Source organism: Balaenoptera musculus, chromosome 5, assembly GCF_009873245.2.
Source record: "Balaenoptera musculus isolate JJ_BM4_2016_0621 chromosome 5, mBalMus1.pri.v3, whole genome shotgun sequence".
NCBI classification, from domain to species: domain Eukaryota; kingdom Metazoa; phylum Chordata; class Mammalia; order Artiodactyla; family Balaenopteridae; genus Balaenoptera; species Balaenoptera musculus.
Window position 1 is genome coordinate 140,155,489 of NC_045789.1, and position 17,962 is coordinate 140,173,450.

The 17,962-nt window shown below is 55.5% G+C and overlaps 1 protein-coding gene across 1 annotated transcript; it reads left to right on the top strand.

Annotated features, from left to right (window-relative positions):
* The first annotated feature begins 2,296 nt into the window (after positions 1-2,296).
* Positions 2,297-5,873, top strand: SPON2 (spondin 2). Its single transcript, XM_036852068.1, has 6 exons — positions 2,297-2,510; positions 2,936-3,161; positions 3,515-3,738; positions 3,818-4,009; positions 4,120-4,291; positions 5,465-5,873. The coding sequence occupies exons 2-6, from the start codon at positions 2,939-2,941 to the stop codon at positions 5,647-5,649; spliced, it is 996 nt and encodes a 331-aa protein (XP_036707963.1). The 5' UTR covers positions 2,297-2,510; positions 2,936-2,938; the 3' UTR covers positions 5,650-5,873.
* Positions 5,874-17,962: the final 12,089 nt, after the last annotated feature.

Genomic DNA, 17,962 nt, shown 5'->3' on the forward strand with positions numbered 1-17,962 from the left:
TAAGCGAGTGTCGAGTCTGCGGAGGCCTGGCCACAGCACCGCCCTGAGCCTCGGTCCCCCGAAGCCACCTCGGGGTGACTGACCATAGACTGACGTACGGGAGGGGACCCTGGCCTCAGTGTCGGCCAAAGAACCAAGCAGTCGCCGAAGAACAGAATTCCACCCGCAAATGCACCCAGGTCCCCAGCCCCACAGCCTCGGGGAGCAGGGCTTCTGTCCGTTGGGGTCACTCCCGTGTTCCCGGCGCTGAGACCCGGGAGGTGCTGGACACGTGTTTGCAAACGGATGACTTTACCCGGCGGGGGCACCTGTGTGCAGAGGAGCCTGCTGTCTGCAGGGCTGTCAAGTGCTGCCCAGATGCCCCCTCACCTGCTGCCTGTGAGGGACGGGGCACCGCATCCTGGTTGGCGGAGGAGCCCGAGGGTCAGAGTGGTTTGCAGTGCGCCCGGGGCTCAGAGTGTAAGCTGACCCCCGACTGGCCAGGCTGCCCCGCCGGAGACCCAGCCCCGGCCAAGGGGCCACAGGCTGCCGGCTCCCAAGCCTGCCTCCACACCCCTCTCTGAGCAGGGCACCCCGTGCCCCGCTGTGTCCCAAGGACTCCTCAGGCATGCTCTCAGGGTCACTCCACCACCAAAGGAAGTGCCTCCCTGTTCACCCTCCCACCGGCCCCTCCCAGGGGAGCCCTGAGCAAACAGAAGGTCCAGCCTTCAGTCTCCACTGGCCGCACATCGAGGTGGGGCCCCGGCAGGGCAGAGCTGTGGGTGTGAGGGGCTAGGAGGGGAGCCTCCTGTAAAATGGGGCGAGCCCTGAGGCCACCCGCGGCCGCTGGACGGCGGGCCAGGGCTGCCCAAGCACGTCCTCACTTCCCAGCACGAAACGGCCCAGGCCCACCTCCCACTTTCTCTCCTCAAACCCGGATCAGCCACTTCTCCAAGGACAGGGTGTGAGCAAAGACACCCCTGCCCGTTCTGCACCCGCTTGTGAGGGTGTGGGGACGTCCCCAGAGGCCACGTGGCACATCCACGCGTGACGAGCCTTCCGAGCTCCAGCTGCGTCCCTGCACGGCTGGCCTGTCTGCGAGGATGCCAAACAGCACGGCACGCACCTCGGAGCGACCACGGGGTGGCAGTGACCGTCCCACGTCTCCCAGGAAGCCAGACAGAAAGAGATCTGCACTCCCCGCTTTTTTCACAAAGGTTTTCTTTTTGAAAAAGAGTTGTTTTTCATAAAGCATTGCTATTTATGTTAATGTGCAATACGTTTCTTTTTGTTACTTTTAAGTGAATTGGTAAGTATTCCGAGCATTTCCATTAGGATCTCAAACATGGTGAGATCGATGGATGTCACCCACACAAACAGAAGCTCCTTGTGGGTCTCAGTGACTTTTCAGAGTGCAAGGGGTCCCGAGACCAAAGTGTTTGAGAACCACCGCGTTGGGCTCTGTCTGGAGCCTGAGGACCCGCAGTCTGAAAGCGGTGTTTGCAGCCATTCCACCGCGGTTGTGTTGTTTACTTGAAACACAGGTTAGATCATTTGTTTTTGTTTGCGTTCTATTCTTGTGGATTCTGTTCATTTTTCTCTCTTTTTTTTGGAATATGTAAAACATTAACATGGTTTCAAACATCAGAATGCTTCCTTTTAAGCTTTAGAGCTCCCTGGGCGGTTCTTACAAGCCAGACCACCCCACTGTCCTTGTCTTTCCCGGCTCCCAGACCCCGTGATGAGGGTTCTGGAAATGTTCTCCTGACAGTGAGCAGAGATAAGAATCTGCTGGCATTTTCTTCCGTATGCCAGGCATCCTTGGGGCTCTTCCCCATGGAGGGAAGTTGGGGGACCCGGGGTCACCTCCTGGCCCTTGGGGAAGGCGGCCTCATGGTTCCGACTCCCCTCGGGGGGACGGTCCAGATGCCCTGGCCACGGTGTGGACGGCACGGCTGCTCTATGCAGCTCCGTACGCAGGAAGAAGGCAGCTGTGTCCGCTGAACCCAGGGCCCCTGCTTCCCCGCCCGTCCCCAGCACTCGGACAGACGGACAGACGGACAGACGTCAGGCCTGACCATGGCCCCCACGTCCCACCCTGCCCTGAGGGCAGGGCACGCTGGCGGCCCTGGCCCAGCTCTCTTCCCAGCCGCTGGCTTTGGCACCCCCTCCGGGGAGACACCAGGGAGGCCCTGATGGGAAAGGAGAGAACTGGGGGGAGAGGGGGGTGGGCGGGAGGAAAAGACAAAGGAAGGGGTGCGGCGAGTGGCCGGCGCCCGAGGGAGGAGTGACCTCAGCGCTGGAGCAGTGTCTGCTTGGCGTCAGAGCAGGCGGGCGGCCAGGCCAGCTCCAGCACTGAGGTCCCTTTCTCTCCCTCTCCCCCGCGTCCCATCTGCCGCTCGCTCTCCGGCGGCCGCGGTGGAGGACCTGGGGCCTCATTGGCCGGCTGGGTGCCGTCTGCAGCATAAATTGGAGCTCTGGGCTCTTGCTGGGACCTTCGGCTGCCCACAGCCTCCGGTCGCTCTTGCTGGGTGAGTACTGCGTGCGCTGGCCCCGGCCCCGCAGCCGCACTGGCCTCCTGGTGCTGCCCCCGCCCAGAAACCCGCAGCACCCCAAGAGGGGCAGCACCCCAAGAGGGAGGCCCATCTAGTCCGGGGCACGGCGACCCTCCTGGTTCCCAGGGTTCCCTCAGACGGCAGCGCCAGAGGTGTGTCCCTCGGGAAAGCTGCAGGGTGCTGAGCTGGCTGTGAGCTCCATGCCAGGTGTAACCGGCCAGGCACCCTGGGCTCCTGTAACCCAACCCGGCTTGGCTTTCCAGCCATGGGGTCAGGCCCAGCCGGAGCCTGGAGGGGGAACGCGGAGGGAGGTGCCCGGCGTCCTCGGGGGCCTGGAACCAGGGGCCGTGCGCAGGGCATCGGGGACCAGCGGCGCAGCATGTGGCCCCCCCTTCTCGTAGGTGATGGGAACCCTGAGATCGGCTGCCGCCTGGGGTGGAGCCCTCTGGGCGCTCCTCCTGGCCACACTTGGCTGCTCGGCCGGCCAGCCGCTGGGGGGAGAGCCCATGTGCACGGCCCAGCCCCCGGCCAAGTACAGCATCACCTTCACGGGCAAGTGGAGCCAGGCATCCTTCCCCAAGCAGTACCCGATGTTCCGCCCACCCGCGCAGTGGTCATCCCTGCTGGGTGAGTGCAGCCCCTGCCGTCCCGTGCCCGGCGGGCCTGGCGGTGACCCCCAATGCTCGGGAGGGGACGGTCACCCGACCGCGGCCCCGCACTTCACAGTGTGGAGGGGACCTCACCCAGTTCACTTCGGTGCAAGAGGTACTGGCTGAGTGCCTACTGTGTGCCGGCAGCAGTGCCCTGGGCTTCGGGGACGTGGCGGGGCAGGGTGGCCTGGGTCACGGGAAGGGCCGGCCGGTTGCCCGTCCTACCAGCGAGGCGCCGGGCAGCGTGAGCCGCCGTGGGACATGCCGCCCGGCCCCACGAGGGGTGGGACGGCGTCCAGGCGTGGTGCTCACAGGGCGGGCGGGGCCCAGGGGCAGCACACAGCCCCGACTACAGCCTGTGGAGGAAGGGCCAGTACGTGAGCAACGGGCTGAGGGACTTCGCGGAGCGCGGCGAGGCCTGGGCGCTGATGCGGGAGATGCAAGCTGCCGGGGAGACGCTGCAGAGCGTGCACGGCGTGTTCTCGGGCCCGGCCGTGCCCAGCGGCACCGGGCAGACGTCCGCGGAGTTTGAGGCCCACTCCAGGCACTCGCTCGTGAGTGGGGCGGCGTGGACGGGGGGCGGGCGGGCGGGCGGGGCGGCGCGGGGGCTGCCGCTGAGCCCTCGGCCCCCAGGTGTCCTTCGTGGTCCGCATCGTCCCCAGCCCCGACTGGTTCGTGGGCGTCAACAGCCTGGACCTGTGTGACGGGGGCCGCTGGAGGGAGCAGGTGGCGGTGGACCTCCACCCTTACGACGCCGGGACCGATAGCGGCTTCACCTTCTCATCCCCCAAGTTCGCGACCGTCCCGCAGGACACGGTGACCGAGGTGAGGGGAAGGCAGCTCTCTGGGCGGCGGCGCTCCCCGGGAGGACAGCCGAGGCCTGGGGGCGGGGCTGGCCCTTCCTGACCCGTCTCCGGGCCGGGCCCCTCCTGCAGATCACGGCCTCCTCTCCCAGCCACCCCGCGAACTCCTTCTACTACCCGCGGCTTAAGTCCTTGCCTCCCATCGCCACGGTGACCCTGGCGCGGCTCCCGCACAGCCCCAGGGCCTTCCCGCCCGCCCCGGGCCTGGGGCGCGGGGGCAACGAGGTCGCCGACAGCCTGCCAGGTGAGCCCAGCTCGCACCCCTCCGTAGCGCCCACGGCCACCCCCCACCCCCGCTTCACACGCGTGATCCTGGGTTGCAGGCGCTCGGGCTGGCGGGCAGCCGCGACATGCACCACTGGCTGCGTCGTAGCAGAAGCAGCACCTGGGTTTGGATGTCAGTCGGGGACTTGCTCAGACGTCACCTGGTCCCGAGCTCCCGCTCCAGCTCTTCCCTCTCACCCTTAGACTAACCCTCGAAAGTCAGTGCCCGCCCCAGAGGGAACGCCTGTGAGGTGACACCCGCTGCCTTCACAGAGGCAACCCCGTCCCCGCGTGCGCCCCGCCCCCAGGGGCCATGGTCCGGGGCTGAGCCCTGCACCGCCGGCCCGCCCCACGCAGCGCGCCCGTCGCCTGGCCACAGAGCTGGGTTGCGCGGCCGCGTGGGGTGTGAGGACGGGTCAAACCGGGAGAGGCCGCTGGTGCTCAGAGGGCGGGGCAGCGCCGTCGGGGCTGCGTGAACCCGCGTCTCTGAGCGACTTTAAAAGCAGGATGGGAGCATTTGGTTGGGGACGCTGGTTCTGAGAGATTTGGGATTTGGTTCATTCAACTCCAAACTGAAGAGTTAACTCTTGCCCAGCACTTTCAGCTGAAAGCCTTTCACACTTCTACAGCCCAGAAGTGAGTCGGAGAGGCCCCAGGCCCTGCCCGGTGTCCCCGCTGACCCCTGTGTGCCCTCCCGGCAGCGGGTCGGTGGCGGCGGCGCTGCCCGCGGGGGCGGGGCGAGCGGTGCGCCGGTGCCGGGCGAGCGAGGGGGCCGCGCCCCCAGTGTGGCCAGCTTGCCGAAGGGTCGGCGCCTGGAACAGCAGAGCAGGTGCTGGAGACCCTGCCGGTCTGTGCCCGCGTCAGAGAACGCTTCACGACAGGATCTCTGCTCTCCCCCCGCCCCACGCCCTCCCCCCCCCCACCCCGGAGAGCGGGGGTCCAGCCGGCATCGGGCTCGCAGGGCGGAAACCTTCACCCAGTCGCTCGGGGGTGGCTTTTCGGGGGTGTGCTTGGCGGCGTCGCCCTGGAGGCCGCTGGAAAGCGCGCTGATAAAATCAGGAGTTTCCTGGCCAAGTTCGGAGGCGGTCTCGGGCAAGGACCCCCTTCCTCTCCCGCAGCCCCGCCCCGCTCACCGTCCTCCTTGCGCCCCCAGCTCCGGAGACGCCGCTGGACTGCGAGGTGTCGCTGTGGTCGTCCTGGGGGCTGTGCGCAGGCCCGTGCGGGCAGCCCGGGGCCAAGAGCAGGACGCGCTACGTCCGTGCGCGGCCCGCCAACCATGGGGCGCCCTGCCCGGCGCTGGAGGAGGAGGCCCCGTGCGTCCCCGACAACTGCGTCTGACGCCGGGGCCGCCGAGCCCCCTGAGCCCCGCCACCGGCGACCTCCGCGCAGAGACTGGCCCCCGGCCCAGCGGCCGCGCTGCACGAGAGCCGCACCCAGGCCGTGAAATACCTCAGACCTGGTCGCCAGGCAGCCGCCCGGGGCCGCCGGGTCACCGGCGCGAGACCAACACCTGCCTCGTCGGTTCCCATCCCAGCTCTTGAATAAAGATCAGCGTCTCCTGACACCCGGTGCTGTGGTCTGTGTGTCCTGGGCGGGCGCCGGGTGAAGGCGGGGCCGGCAGATGGGCCACCAGACTTCCCTGAGGAGCAGGTGTCACCCTGCGGGGAGGAGCCGGTGGACCGCGGCACACACGTGGCACACACGGCACACACGCAGCACACACACACACACGGTGCACATGCAGCACACAGGCGGCACACACACACGGCGCACACGCAGCACACACCATACACACCACACGGCACACACGTGGCACACATGGCACACACGGCACACACACACGGCACACACGCGGCACACGGCACACACACGGCACACACGTGGCACACATGGCACACATGCGGCACACACCGCACACATCACACACACAGCACACACATGGCACACACGCACACACGTGACACACACAGCATGCACACACACGTGGCACACATGGCACACACCACACACGCGGCACACACGGCACACGCGGCACACGGCGCACACGGCACACACACGGCACACATGACACACGGCACACACGGCATACATGGCACACACGGCGCACACACACACACGGCACACACACACGGCACACACAGGGCACACGCGGCACACATGCACACACGCGGCACACACGGCACACACACACGGCACACACACGGCACACAGGGTACTCAGAGGACCAGCAGTACCGCCCCCCCCCCCAGGCCTCTGACCATCGAGGCCCCTGACCTCGCAGGAGGGCCCTGAGGCCTCACTCTTGACCTGCCCTAACCCTTGTCTGAGGTCGGGGTTCACAACCTCGTCCTGCTGGCGTGGATCCCGGCTGGTCCCTCAGGGGACTGCCTGCTCCCTTGACGCCCCCAGACCACTCTTTCTCCTGCTTGGCCTCCTTAGAATCAGACCCCACGGCCGCCCACCGCCCAGCACCACGCCCTCTGCCTGCTCCTGCCGATTCTCGGACCCTTTCTCTGCCACGTGGAGACCCACTCGCCCACCCTCTCCATCCCCTTAGGGTCACCTCGTCCACCTGAAGGTCGCTCTGGGCGGCCCTCCGGGCTCCCCACAGCCTCGGTCATCCCTCGAGGCAGCACAGGTGACCCTCCGTGTCCCGTCCAAGCGGCTGGCTCAGGCCCGCCCCCAGCTCCGCGCACCTGCCGTGGGGTCTCCATCACCAGTCTCCCCTCTGTGCCCCTCGTCCCTCTGCACCAGCAGACGTGCTCCTCCTTCCACCCGAGGACACGGTTCTCTCGTGCCCACCCCCGCTGGGTTGCAGACACGCCTGGAAAGGGCTCTCGCGCTGCCCGCCAGCGCCTACCCCTCCTCGCCATCCCCCTCTCCCTGCTGTCCAGGGCCCTGTCTGCCCATCCCTGCACCTGGGGGCCCGTGACTTTGCTCCTGTTCCTTGCCCCGCATGTGCCCGTGACCCCCAGGCCCCCGCCCCATCCCCCCACTGGCCTGTGTCCTCTGATGGCGCCCCTCTCCTCCCTGACACCCGTCCCCACGAGCTCGACCTCAGACCCCCCCACCCATCCTCTCCACAACAGATTCCTATCCCCCACGGTCACCTTGACCCTTGACCTCAGGGAGGAAGGAGTGAAAGCAGCCGCCCCCAGTCAGGGGCTGGAAGCCCAGAGGAAGCCCTGCTCGACAGACGGCACGTGTGCTAGGAGGAGACTCGTGTGCCCGAGGTTCCCAGCAGACGTGCTCCGTGGACTTATGGGCACAGGGTCTTCGGGCACAGCACTCCCCAATGGGGGTGCCAGCCCGCACCCCACCAGGCGCCGCACCCGCATCCCGCATCCCTGGCTCCCTGCACGTCACTGGAGCGCCACCCGGGCCAGATTCCTGGGAGTCCAGGGGCACAGACGTTCCTGCCCCCGGGCAGCAGCTGCCCCGCAGGCACCCAGCAAGCGGCCCTGGGGTGCAGGGCAGGGGCAGGGTGACTTCGAGTGGTTGAGAAGCTTGATTTGCTTCATCTATTTGGCAGGAGTCCTGACACTGAGTACCAGACAGAGGAGATGGCCTTGTTTTGCAGAGGGTGGCCACCGGCGAGCAGTGGTGCAGGAGCCAGACTCCACCCTGAGCAGCCCCTCTGACCTCTGAACCCTCTGCCTGGTGTCTGAGGCGCTCGCAGCGGCAGCCCCAGCATGGGAGCCCGTACACGGCCGGCCCTGCGAGAGCACAGCCTCCAGCACGGGGCTCTGCACAGAGAACACGATTCCCGAACGCACCCCGACGCTCGCCGGGGCTTGCGGTCTGAGACCACAGCAAAGGTCTGAAACCCCCAATTAACATCCTGAGGCACCGAGAAGAAATAAGCATAGGTGCTCCCTGCAGACCCCACAGTGGACTCTGGACTCAAAATCCCCACCTTGACATGAACTCAAATCAAACCCACCGAACACGGGAAAATGACACCCCTAAATTGGAGGAGACATCAAGCTCCAAAATCAGACCACAAAGCCATTCACGTTGGGATGATCACGTGTGAGATGCAGTGAAGCAGGTTGACTGTGTCATCCACACCTGAGCTCAAAACTCAAGTGTACCACTGAACCGAGCATGTAACACAATTACAGATTTAAACCTGAATCAATCGGCTAAACACTCTAGTCAAATGAGAGACTGTAGGCTGGACTCACAAACCATGTGCCATTTACAGTCCTGTGAGAACACTGAAAGGCTGGGGAAAGACGGTGGGGGCACCCCTGGGACACCCGTGTCCACCTCCCCCTCCTTCTGGGGCACAGGCTTGGGTGGGGCCTTGGGGGGAGGGGAGTGTTGTCTTTGGGGCCAGAACATCTACTGCCCATGTGGGAGCACAAGTCAACAGCGAGGTGCCTTTGCAGAAGCCTCTCGGGCCAGCACCCGGAGGACGGCACCTGGAGAGAGCCCAGGGCTTAGAGCAGACTCAGAAACAAGTTTGGTGTGTTCAGGAACGAGATGCGAAGGAAGCACGTGATGAAAGCAAAGCTGTAAAGGAATCCTGCGCTAGGAGATGCTCAGGCTCTGAGACAGAGGGGCTGCGGCGCTGCTGCTGCTGCTGGTGATGCGGGCGTGGGGCTGGTGGTGCTGGTGATGTGGGTGTGGGGCTGGTGGTGCTGGTGCTGCGGGTGTGGGGCTGGTGGTGCTGGTGATGCGGGTGTGGGGCTGCTGGTGCTGGTGATGCGGGTGTGGGGCTGGTGGTGCTGGTGCTGCGGGTGATGCTGGTGATGCGGGTGATGCGGGTGATGCGGGTGGTGCTGGTGATGCGGGTGATGCTGGTGATGCGGGTGGTGCTGGTGATGTGGGTGTGGGGCTGCTGGTGCTGGTGGTGCTGGTGATGCGGGTGTGGGGCTGGTGCTGGTGATGTGGGTGTGGGGCTGCTGGTGCTGGTGCTGGTGATGCGGGTGTGGGGCTGCTGGTGCTGGTGGTGCTGGTGATGCGGGTGTGGGGCTGGTGCTGGTGATGTGGGTGTGGGGCTGGTGCTGGTGATGCGGGTGTGGGGCTGGTGCTGGTGATGTGGGTGTGGGGCTGCTGGTGCTGGTGGTGCTGGTGATGTGGGTGTGGGGCTGGTGGGGCTGGTGATGCGGGTGTGGGGCTGCTGGTGATGTGGGTGTGGGGCTGCTGGTGATGTGGGTGTGGGGCTGCTGGTGCTGGTGGCGCTGGTGCTGGTGATGTGGGTGTGGGGCTGGTGCTGGTGATGTGGGTGTGGGGCTGGTGGTGCTGGTGCTGGTGATGTGGGTGTGGGGCTGGTGCTGGTGATGTGGGTGTGGGGCTGGTGCTGGTGATGTGGGTGTGGGGCTGGTGGTGCTGGTGATGTGGGTGTGGGGCTGGTGCTGGTGATGTGGGTGTGGGGCTGGTGGTGCTGGTGCTGGTGATGTGGGTGTGGGGCTGGTGCTGGTGATGTGGGTGTGGGGCTGCTGGTGCTGGTGGTGCTGGTGATGCGGGTGTGGGGCTGGTGGGGCTGGTGATGTGGGTGTGGGGCTGGTGCTGGTGATGCGGGTGTGGGGCTGGTGCTGGTGATGCGGGTGTGGGGCTGGTGCTGGTGATGCGGGTGTGGGGCTGGTGCTGGTGATGCGGGTGTGGGGCTGGTGCTGGTGATGTGGGTGTGGGGCTGGTGCTGGTGATGTGGGTGTGGGGCTGGTGCTGGTGATGTGGGTGTGGGGCTGGTGCTGGTGATGTGGGTGTGGGGCTGCTGGTGCTGGTGGTGCTGGTGATGTGGGTGTGGGGCTGGTGGGGCTGGTGATGCGGGTGTGGGGCTGCTGGTGATGTGGGTGTGGGGCTGCTGGTGCTGGTGATGTGGGTGTGGGGCTGCTGGTGGTGCTGGTGCTGGTGATGTGGGTGTGGGGCTGCTGGTGCTGGTGATGCGGGTGTGGGGCTGCTGGTGCTGGTGATGTGGGTGTGGGGCTGCTGGTGCTGGTGATGTGGGTGTGGGGCTGCTGGTGCTGGTGATGCGGGTGTGGGGCTGCTGGTGCTGGTGGTGCTGGTGATGCGGGTGTGGGGCTGCTGGTGCTGGTGGTGCTGGTGATGCGGGTGTGGGGCTGGTGGGGCTGGTGATGTGGGTGTGGGGCTGCTGGTGCTGGTGGCGCTGGTGCTGGTGGTGCTGGTGCTGTTGGTGTTAATGGTGGTGGTGATGGTGTTGGTACCGGTGGTGGTGGCGGAGGTGATGTTGATGGTGGTAGTGCTGGTGGTGATGCAGGTGGCGGTGCTGATGGTACAAGACGCTCTTTCAGGAAGGTGGCTGGGGACACCCTCCTGACAAGCCCCTCCAAGCAGAGCTCTGAAGGAGGGAGGGAAAGCCTTGCAGAGATGTGGCAATGCGTGTCTCGGCAGAGGAACATCGAGGGGCAGAGGACACAGCCAGGGGGCCTGTGTGGCCGGCACAGAGAGCGGGGGTAGCCTGGCAGGAGGCCGGGGCCGACGGGCTGTGAGCTTCTGCTCCTGGTGAGGTGAAGAGTGGATGGGACGTCACAGGAGGGCTTTGAGTAGAGAAATCACTCATCAGTGCGTGTTACAGATGGTCGTCTGGTCATTTGGAGAGCAGAGTGTAGGGGGGCAAAGGCAGAAAAAGAGAGAGTTAGGGGCCACTGCACTAACCCAGAGAAGAGGGAGGTTTGGGCCGCAAGGATATGGTGGAAGTGGTTGGAAGTTAATGAATTCCAGGCTGACTTTGATGTAAAGGCAACAACGGTACTCACAGACTGGAGACTAACAGTACGTCCCCCAGTCGGCTACGTCGGCCCATCCTACCTCGGAGCATTAAGTTCAGGAAGGTCTTGGCCTGGCTGGGTCGGCCCGGGGATGGGGGGCACCAGTGCTGACAGGCTCCCTCCTGAGGCTCCTATGGGTTCTGCAGTGCATCACACGTCAAATAGATGAGGGACACTGGGCCAAGCAAAGTGATCCCAGCATCTATGCTAATGCCTGAAGGCCCCTCGCATGGGCTAGAAATGCGTCTGCTGGGATTTCAGGGGGCTGCTGGCTGGGCCCCGTGGGTGGCCGGACACACAGCCAGCCCACTGCAAAGGAGGCAGAAGTGGTCAGAATGTCCACTGCTGGAGAAGGAAGGGGAGATCATGAGAAAGCAAGCAGGTAACGGGGATGGGGTGAGCAGTTGGTGGCACTGGGGGGAGGAAGGCAGAGGGTAGGACATTGAGAAGTGACAGGAGGGGTCTTCCTGGCAGAGATGGTGGGCTGAAAACTCACATCTAACTCTATTCCCACCCAAACCCCACTGTTTAGATGGCATAACCCAGATGCCTGCCTTGGGTGCTAGGTCTGCTCATACACCCTGAGGAGACTTCTTCCACCACCACTGTACAACTAGACCCCGCACTCTGGATGGAAACACCACTTGAGACACTGCCCTTTTCATAAGAGGTAGGAGAGAACTGTCACCTCCTCGTCCACTTCTACAAATAAGCAAACAAAAAACTGAACGGGGCCTGGAGCAAAGAGGAGCCGGGGTTAAGCCACATTAAGTAAGCGCATGAGCGGCCGGGTGAGGGCTCCCTGAGGGCTGCGGCTGAGCTTAGGTCAGTGGCAGGATGGGGAAGACACCCAGTCTCCTGCACCAAGTTCAGCCCTCAAGGTCAGCAGCAGCCCCTTGAATAAGGGAAGAGCAGAAATTAATCTCTCTGTAGAAAGCTTTCCCAACTCCCACCAATCAAAACCAAGCAGTGAGTGAAACACAAAAATCACCAATTAAATGAGAAAATAAGTCACTAAAATTGAAGGTCAGCAGAAAAAGACCCAAGATCACAGATAATGAAATTGTCAGAAATAAAATATAGAACAATGACAACAAAAAATGACCAATTAACACGGGATAATTAGAAACAAACAGATAAATCTGGAAAGGAAAAACTGTGTGGAATGACAAGTCCTCAGTGGGTTGAAGAGCTGAGCTAGGCATAGCTGGAGAAAGAATTAGTGAACTGGAAGATATATCACCCAGAATGCAGCACATAGAGACAAAGAGATGGAAATATTCAAAAAGATATGGGATATAAAGTTATAAAATGTTTTAAGTTAAACACTCTGAAGGATATAATAGGGATAATGGAGAAGAGATAATATTTAAAGAAAAAACAGTACAAAAGTTACAGAACTGGCTAAAATAAAAAACACCTTTTAGACCATATGCTTTCATATTTAAGAACCAGTGCTATTCTGTCCAACGGACACTGGAACCAAGAGACAGGGAAGATGGCAGAATAGGAGGCACCTGTGAGGTGAGACTCCATCTCCCACCCAGACAACAACTGCAGGGGCAGAACCCTCTGATGTAACCATCTGGGAACTCTGGAGTCTGCTGATGGCTTCCAGGGGAAGCCTTGGATGGTAAACTGCAGTTCATTTCGGTCAATTTCAGCTCTTAGCACCTAGAAGCTACCCACCCCCCCTCCCCCAGCGAGGAGGCCTGAGGCCAGGAGGCCATGCACCTGTTTCTGGAGCAGCCTGCCCACAGCTTGCAGGAACCGGTGGGGCAAAAAAGACCCTGTACAGATATCGGGGGCCTCTGCTCTGATCACTGATTGCTGCTTCTGATCACAGAGGTGCAGATGAATAGGCCGGCAGCCATTGTTGTTGCACTTCCCCCATTATTGCAAGACCCTCCCCCTCCAGCTGAAGTGACTGCCAGGGGACTTAAAGGGTTGGCAACCTTCCCCACCCCCTTCATTTTTTACTTTTTCTCCCTTTTGGGAACCAAACATTAAAGACAAGGACATTAAAAAACAACTGCAAATGCAGGGAAAATTATTGATAGAAACTGACCATGCACGCCCAGAAATGACCTGAGAAGACCTTAGGTTTACACCTTAGGCTGGTCCTCAGCACAGAGACAGCCTACAACTACGAACAACAACAATAACACCAAACAGCAAACTCTGGGGAAGGGGGAGAATCTGATTTCCAGAATTAGCACATTATTAGATCCAACTGTCCAGTGTTCAACAAAAAAAAATAATCACAAGGCATACAAATAAATAGGAAAAGTATGGCCTACACAAAGGAATAAAAATAAATCAACAGAAATTGTTCCTGAAAAAAGATCTAACGGCAAACACACTGGACAAAGACTTTAAAACAACTGTCTTAAAGGTGTTAAAAGAAGTAAAGGAAGATATGGAGAAAATCAAGAAAACAATGTGTAAACAAAATGGAAAAACCAATAAAGAGATGGAAAACCCATAAAGAAACCAAAAAGAAATTCTGGAGCTGAAAAGCATAATAACTGACATTTAAAATCCACCACAGGGATTCAAAGGCAGATTTTAGCAGGTAGAAGAATCAGTAAACTTAAAGCTAAGACAATGGAAATTATCAAGTTTGAAAAACAGAATGAAAAAGATGAAAGAAGAGTGAACAGAGCCTAAGGGATGTGCGGGACACCATCAAGCAGAGCAGTATACACACTTGGGAGTCCCAGAAGGAGAAGAGAAAGGAAAGGGCAGAGAGAATATCTGAACAAATAATGGCTGAAAACCTCTGAAATCTGATAAAAGACATCAATACAAAAATCCAAAAAGCTCAATGAATTCCAAGTAAAATGAACTCAAAGAGGGCTTCCCTGGTGGCGCAGTGGTTGAGAGTCTGCCTGCCAATGCAGGGGACACGGGTTCGAGCCCTGGTCTGGGGAGATCCCACATGCCACGGAGCAACTGGGCCCGTGAGCCACAATTACTGAGCCTGCGCGTCTGGAGCCTGTGCTCCGCAACAAGAGAGGCCGCGATAGTGAGAGGCCTACGCACCGCGATGAAGAGTGGCCCCCACTCGCCGCAACTAGAGAAAGCCCTCGCACAGAAATGAAGACCCAACACAGCCATAAATAAATAAATAAATAAAAATTAAACTTTAAAAAGAATATCACCAAACATTCCGAGAAGCAACTGGCCCTGAATCTGATCAGGGACCACTTCTAATCTCTTTAAAAAAAAAAAAAAAAAATGAACTCAAAGAGACCCCCACTAATACATATTATAATCAAACTTTCAAAAGACAAAGAATCTTGAGAGCAGCAAGAGAAGCAAACTGTCACATACAAGGGATCCTTAATAAGACTGTCATCGGACTTGCTCTCAGTGACTTTGGGGGCCAGAAGACCAATGTATTAAAAGTGCCAAAAGAAAAAAAAAAAAAGCTATCAACCAAGAATCCAGTATCTGGCAAAACTGTCTTTCGAAACTGAGGGAGAAATAAAGACATTCCCAGAAAAACAAAAGCTGGGGGGGTTCATGACCACTAGACCTGCCCTGCAAGAAATATCCTCAGGTGAAATGAAAGGACATCAAAGCTGTATGGAGAAATAAAGATCCCAGGAAAGGTAAATACATGAGCAATTATAAAAGCTAGTATCATTATAACAATGGTTTGCAACTGCAATTTCATTTTCTACATGATTTAAGAGACTGATACATTTAAAGAAAAAAATTATTAGTGTAAAATCTAGTAATACTATAACTTTGGTTTGTAACAACAAATCTTATTCTCTACATAATAGAAATAAGAGACTGATGCAGTTAAAATAATTATGAGTTTATGTTTTGGGGCATACAATGCATAAAAGTGTAATTTTGTGGGACTTCCCTGGCAGTCCAGTGGTTAAGACTCTGTGCTTCCACTGCAGGGGGCACAGGTTTGATCCCTGGTCAGGGAACTTAGATCCCGCATGCTGCATGGCATGGCCAAAAATAATAATAATAAAAATAAAATTTCAAAATGTAATTTTGTGACATCAAAAACTGAAAGGGATGGGAAGAGTGCTGTAAAGGAGCAGAGTTTTTGTATATTTTTGAAGTTAAGCTGGTATAAATTCAAATTAGAGTGTTATAACTTTAGGATTTAAATGTAATCCCTGTGATAACCACAAAGAAAATAGATATAAAATACACACAAAAAGAAATGAGAAAGGAATGTAAACATTCCTCTACAGAAAAATCAACTAAACACACAAAAAAGACAGTAATGCAGGAAACCAGGGCCAAAAAAAACCTCTAAGGTATATAGAAAACAAACAGCAAAATGACAGTAGTCCCTCCCTATCAGTAATTACTTTACATTTAAATGAATTAATTTTTCTCATCGAAAGACGTAGATTGGCAGAATGGATAAAAACACATGATCCAACTTTATGCTGTCTGCAAGAGACCCACTTTAAATCCAAAGACACAAATAGAGTGAAACTGAAAGGATGGAAAAAGACATTCCTTGCAAAAGACATTCCTTCCTGATTTCCTGCATTACTGTCTTTTCTGTGTGTTTAGTTGATTTTTCTGTTGAGGAGTATTTACATTCCTTTCTCATTTCTTTTTTTGTGTACTTTATATCTATCTTCTTTGTGGTTATCATAGGGATTATATTTAAATCCTAAAGAGAGCAGGGGTGGCTATACTAATATCATATAAAACAAATTTTAAATCAAAAATAGTTGTAAGAAACTAAGAAGGACATTATATATTAATAAAATTTTCAATACAACAAGAAAATATAGGGACTTCCCTGGTGGTCCAGTGGTTAAGACTCTGTGCTTCCACTGCAGGGGGCGTGGGTTCAATCCCTGGTCAGGGAACTTAGATCCCGCATGCCACGGGGTGCAGCCAAAAAATCTTTTTTAAAAAAAAAGAATAAAAAAAGGAAAATATAACAATTATAAACATTTACACACCTGACAGAATATCAAAATATATGAAGAAAAAACTGACACAATTGAAGGGAGAAATAGACAGTTTTACAATAATAGTTGGAGACTTCAATACCCCACTCACAATAATGGATAGAACAACCAGACAGAAGAGAAGTAAGGAAACAGAGGACTTAACCATCACCATAAACCAACTAGATCTAACAGACATGCACAGAACACTCTACCCAATAACAACAGTATACACAATCTTCTCAAGCGCACATGGGACACTTTATAGGATAGACCATATGTTAGGCCACATATTAAGTCTCAATGGATTTTAAAAGGTGATATCATATAAAATATCTTCTCCAACCACAACAGGATGAACTTAGAAATCAACAGCAGAAGTAAAACTGGAACATTCACAACTTTGTGGAAATTAAACAACACACTCTTAAACCGATGGATTAAAGAGGAAATCACAAGGAAATTAGAAAATACTTAGAAAGGAATGAAAACAAAAACACAACATACCAAACGTATGGGATGCAGTGAAAATAGTGCTAGGGGGGTGGGGGTGGGGGGTTATAGCTATAAACACATTAAAAAACAGGAAAGATCTCAAGTCATCAATCTACCTTTACAATCTAAGGATCTAGAAGAAGAAAAAACTACACCCAAAGCTAGCAGAAGAAAGGAAATAATAAAGATTAGAGTAGAGATAAACAAAATACAGAATAGAAAAGCAACAGAGAAAAATCAATGAAACCAAAAGCTTGTTCTTTGAAAATATCAAAATTGACAAACCTTTATCTATATGGACTAAGAAAAGAAGAGAGAAGACTCAACTTACTAAATCAGAAATGAAAGTAGGAACATTAAAATCAATACTACAGAATAAAAAGGATTACAAGAATACTATGAATAACTGTACACCAATAAATTAGATAATTTAGCTGAAATGGACAAATTCCTGGAAATACAAAACCTACCAGGACTGGATCATGGAGAAATAGAAAATCTGAATAAAACTATAACTAGTAAGGAGATTGAATCAGTTGTAATAATAATAATAAATCTCTTGACAAAGAAACTGGACCTGATGGCTTCACTGGTGAATTCTACCAAACATTTAATGAGGAACTAATACCAATCCTTCTCAAACTTTCCAAAAAAATTTAAGAGGAGTGGACACTTCCTAACTCATTCTTTGAGGCCATTATTACCCTGATCCAAAGCCAAACAAAGACACTACAAGAAAACTACAGATCAATATCCTTTATGAACACCGATGCAAAAACCGTCAATAAAATATTTGCAAACTGAATTCAGCAGCATATTAAAAGGATTACACACCACAACAAAGTGAGATTTATTCCTGGAATGCAAGGATGATTCAACATATGGAAATCAATCAATGTATTGAATATTATGACACATCAATAGAATGAAGGCAAAAAAAAACAACACATGATCATCTCAAGTGATAGAGAAAAACCATTTGACAAATTTCAAATTGATGCAGAAAAGCATCTGACAAAATTTCATGATAAAAACATTAAAAAAACTGGAAATAGAAGGAAATTACCTCAACATAATAAAAGTCATTTATGAAAAACTCACCAAAAGCATCATACTCAATGGTGAAAGAAAAAAGCATTTCCTCTAAGATCAGGAACAAAGCAAGGATGCCCACTTTCATCACTTCTATTCAACATAGTACTGGAAGTTCCAGCCAGAGCAATTAGATAAGAAAAAGAAATAAAAGGCAACTAAATTGGAAAGGAAGAAGTAAAATTATCTCTGTTTGCATATGTTCTTAAATGTAAGAAATCCTAAAGATAACACCAAAAATCTGTCAGACCTAATAAATGAATTCAGCAAAGTACCAGGGCACAAAGTCAACACACAAAAATCAGTTGCATTTCTATTCATGAACAATGAAAAGTCTGAAAAGAAACTTACAAAAACAATTACATTTATAGCAGCCTCAAA

Bases quoted from the DNA above. Each gene is read 5' to 3' on its own strand.
- SPON2 (XM_036852068.1), top strand. From the start codon at position 2,939: ATGGGAACCCTGAGATCGGCTGCCGCCTGGGGTGGAGCCCTCTGGGCG. The intron at 3,162-3,514 runs GTGAGTGCAGCC...GGCGGGGCCCAG, and splicing joins GCAGTGGTCATCCCTGCTGG to GGGCAGCACACAGCCCCGAC. The intron at 4,010-4,119 runs GTGAGGGGAAGG...CCCCTCCTGCAG, and splicing joins CGCAGGACACGGTGACCGAG to ATCACGGCCTCCTCTCCCAG.